This window comes from Aplysia californica, unplaced genomic scaffold (genome assembly GCF_000002075.1).
Source record: "Aplysia californica isolate F4 #8 unplaced genomic scaffold, AplCal3.0 scaffold00013, whole genome shotgun sequence".
Taxonomy (NCBI): Eukaryota; Metazoa; Mollusca; class Gastropoda; order Aplysiida; family Aplysiidae; genus Aplysia; species Aplysia californica.
Window position 1 is genome coordinate 1015523 of NW_004797283.1, and position 4553 is coordinate 1020075.

Here is a 4553-nt window from a genome sequence, read left to right on the forward strand (position 1 = left end):
AGACAGACAGGAAGACAGACAGGAAGACAGGCAGACAGACCGGAGGGAAGGAGGAAAGAGATTGAGAGAGATGGAGATTAGGGGTTGTACGTGGGGTGGTCAACATTGTTTTCGGGGGGGGGGGTGCAGTGCAAATACAGTTTATGAGACCGAGCTTTCTGGTAATTCAAGAGACAGGGCATTGGCTTGGGAGCTGATCTAACATATGACTTAGATCGGTGCCGTTACATTTTCCGACCAGATATGTCAGATTCTGGTACCATGTCGTGAATGCCATGTCATCGCAGGAACACGTGAAGGTATGGGACAGAAACAGAGTGTTTAGTTGTTTCAGTGCCAACAGCGCCGTGGGCAAGCGGACTAGGTGTGTTTGTTCCAGGAATAAAGACCTTAACTCGTGGAGGTTAGTGAAAGCGTCGTCTGCGATTGTTTTGATTGGATTTTCTGATAAATATATGGTCTCTAATTTCGAAATGTTGTTTGAAAATTTTAGTGAGGGAATTACTTCTATGTCGTTGTCCGTGATTTCTAGATGAGTCAGCGATGAGGGGAACAGGAATTCTGCAATAGATTTTATTTTATTCATGGATAGAGTTAGAGTGTACAAATTCGGTAAATTTGATATAGATTCTGGAATAGTTGTCAGTACGTTTGAGGACAGCAAAAGCGAGATCAACGACATAGGAAACGAACCCGAATATGGAGCTGTGATATTGTTGGAGCTCAGATCTAAACTTTTCAATTCAGACATAAATAAAAGGTCGGGTATTTGAGTAAGGCAGTTAGAATAGAGATATATATATGTCAAAGACATTTCGTGGGGTATTAGGGCGTAAGGTATGTGCTTGTGATCACATATTCTGTTACTTGATACCCACAGCTTTTCAATGCCATTCAAATAAAACAGAGGACCAATATTATCTATGTGATTCGAGTGCAGATTTAACTCTGACAAATTGCGAGAGAGTTTTAAATCTTTCAGGTTGCTGAGATCGCTAATTGAATTTGACATCAAATCGAGGACGGTCAAATCCGGGAAAAGCGCCACTTCCTGTGGGATTTTCGTTAGGTTCGAGTTTCGGAACTCCAGTCTTTTAATATGACTGGCTGATGGGTCCAATAGCGTACTACTCAGCTGACTGAAATCAACTCCTTCTATTGTAAGGGTGTCCAACTTTGACAGTAGCTCAAGCCAGTCTGGAAAGATTGGCATCGTCAGTCTTGAAAGACGTAATTCTTTCAACGATGCTCCAATGCTCGCCAAAACGGTTGTGTTCCATGTCAGAACAGGATTATTGTCCAAATGCAAGCACACGAGAGAACTGAGATCCGTCAAGGCCCATGGCAGGGAGGTCAGATTGGTAGACGAGAATCGGAGGGACTGAAGACTCTTGGCAGAATAAATGAAGGCGTGATCTGCGACTGCAGTAAGGAAATGTTCTCCGAAATACATTTTTTGTAAATTGTGTGCCAGTTCCCAATCATTGATAACGGAAATATTGTTACCCTGAAAAGACAAAATAATATAATCAATTGCAAGAAATATTATTGATGGGTGACATACTCTTTTAGAGGGTTGTCAGTTAGTATATATATATAATATATAAATATATATTATACTAACTGACGATATATATATATATATATATATATATATATATATATATATATATATATATATATATATATATATATATATATATATATATACGGTAGTAACATAATCAATTGGTAACTGGTATTGACTGCTTATTGGAGTGACCAGAAAACAGCTACGCAAAATATAATCGATTGATAAATAGTGCACTGCCTGTTGGAGCTGTTACCTGTTATAGATATTAATTGATAACTAGCATACTGTTTTCTGGAGTTATCAATTGCGGTGCCACATACAAAGAATATAACATGTATTACTTTTGGAGTAAACGGTACCGTTCTGCAAGGGTTTCAGTCATATCTTAAGTATCGAACACAAGCAGTTGTGGTTGGAAGCACGCGTTCAGATAATATTTTGCTCAGATTTTGTGTTCCTCGGGGGTCTGTTCTTAGACTTGTTTTATTTGCAAAGTATACACAGCCCATTGCTGATATTTTAAGACAATATGGCATGAATTACGATTTCTATGCTGATGACACTCAGATTTATACGTCTATTGATTTCGATCAAATATAGTGTTGAGTATAAATACAAAAGCCATTAGAAATCTACCAGAACTACAAATTGACATCAATAATCTGAATCATACAATTCGTTCAAAAAGAACTCTGAAAAGTCTAGGGTTCAATTGGATTATAATGTCTATGTCCTCCCAAATTGGCCAGATCAGCAAAAGTATCTCTATTCACCTTTTAAAAATTAGCAGCGTACGGAATTATTTAACTATAGCAGCAGCCAGGACATTAGTAACAACATTGATTTGATCAAAATTGGATTTTTTGAAGAATCGAAATAAAGATATTTTTTTCCGCTTTGACGGTCAAAAAACTGTTTAAGTCAGAAGTACTCCAAAATCAAGCAACAAACGTATCAGAGCACGAAACACCAATTCTGAAAGAACTACACTGGCTGCAAGTAAAGGAAACGATAAAATACAAAACTGCTGTTTTCTGTTTTAATTGCCTAAATGATACAAGTTCTGGCGTGTGTATGTCATGAGACTGAAGAAATAGCGTGTGAGAATGAGAGAGGGGGGGTCCGAAAGAGAAACACAGAGAAAGAGAGAGAGAGAGAGAGAGAGAGAGAGAGAGAGAGAGAGAGAGAGAGAGAAAGAGACAGACAGACAGACAGACAGACAGACAGACAGACAGACAGACAGACAGACAGGAAGACAGGCAGACAGACACACAGACAGACAGACAGACACACAGACAGACAGACAGACAGACAGACAGACAGGAAGACAGGCAGACAGACACACAGACAGACAGACAGACACACAGACAGACAGACACACAGACAGATAGAGGCGGACAGAGAGAGAGAACTGAAATGTTATTCTATCCATAGAGAACGAATGTTTTATCGAATGTTTTGTGCTGTCTGTAGCCATTCAAGTTTCAGTTTTATTGTGACCATTGGTGAGTTTTATTAACTCATTGAAGACGCACATTCTGGTCATTCCAATGTCTGAAAAAGCCTAACTTCATCATCCATACATATTTTCTCAGTATATTTTCTTTTTTTAGAGCCTGTTAAACGTTTTTTTTAAATACATGTATACTATGAACTGTTAAATCTAGCGTTTCTGGTTGGTGTACGTAGGTTCAAAATGAGCTTCAAAATTGCCTTTGTTCCGTTTCTGGTCAGACAAATGTGTCTGATGCGTCCCTAAAGAGTTTAATACTTTATTTTTTAAGGAACGAATTGCCAAGCTCAATGCGTGATTAATTTTCTCATAGAAATGTGTTATACATATTATTATACATAGGCTATGGTCTACATACTACTATGTTAACGTACACTCATGTCTGTTGATTTTTAAAATGTGATATTTTTGTGAATGTAATGCGTATTCAGCTTTTTAATAGGAAATAGTAATGTGCGTCAAAAAAGCCATTAATTATCATTGTTATTGATACTTTGATAGTATAGATCTACGTCGTTTATTGCAGTTATCAATTTTCACATACACTCAATGTTATCGGTTTAGGGTTAATATTTTAGCCTACTATTCATTGGAGCAATCGTTGACCACATTATGTAAAACACATTTGAGGGAAAATTATTTAACAAATATACCGTAGCACTTTCTAGTGCCCACATTTGCAGGGATTTTCACCTCTATATCATCCCGCCAGTTATCTCTTAACTAAACGCAATAGGAAATCAGCGCGTGTGTTTGAAATGCTGTTAACTTTCAGAGATTTTTTAAATTTTTTTGCCATGCGAAAATCGAAGCTAAACGACCTTGCTAAGATAGTACTACAACTTACTCTACTTAAAGCCTTTGAACAGACGAGTGACCGGGAAGAATCAGAATAGGTTTTTTTTCTTTTTTTTTTAATTTCTTTTTTATATCGCCCTTCGAGCAGAGAAAGGACTGCCAACCTGGACGCCATAAAGCAGTGTGTGGCTTTAACATTATTAGTGTAAGTGCATTGAATGTTTAAAAAGTTCACCTCTCCACTGATTTTTGCGTACTATTGGCTTTCACTTTGATCTACAAACCCAAACAGTAAGCTCCCGTTGAGAGTAGCTTGTTCCGGGTTTCAGGGGTGGCATCTTATCCAGGTCTTTCCTACTGCAATCAATAACACGGTCATCACAGGAGCAAAGCTGGGGATTAGACATGTGAGATAAACACGTCATACCCCAGGCAGAATAAAATACATGTAATGCTTCACGGACTTAAAATTGTAGAGTTCAGTCTCCATAAGGTATGTACAATGTACTGTAGACCGGACATTTCCTGAAAGTTACACAATGCAAAGATTGCAGTAATGTTTCAATAAAAACAAGGGAAGCAAATTAACAATAATAGGGCAACAGATTGTCTGTTAACAAGTACAACTATTTATTAAGTGAGTTGGGAGTGGAGATAAAGGGGGGGGGG

General features: G+C 37.9%; 1 protein-coding gene across 1 annotated transcript; it reads right to left on the minus strand.

The window, feature by feature from the left end:
- Positions 1 to 24: 24 nt before the first annotated feature.
- LOC101847546 (extracellular matrix protein 2) lies at positions 25 to 4296 on the minus strand. Its single transcript, XM_005090140.3, has 2 exons — positions 4169 to 4296; positions 25 to 1507 (listed from the first exon to the last, which is right to left on the minus strand). Exons 1-2 carry the CDS (start codon positions 4289 to 4291, stop codon positions 167 to 169), a joined length of 1464 nt encoding a protein of 487 aa, XP_005090197.2. The 5' UTR covers positions 4292 to 4296; the 3' UTR covers positions 25 to 166.
- Positions 4297 to 4553: the final 257 nt, after the last annotated feature.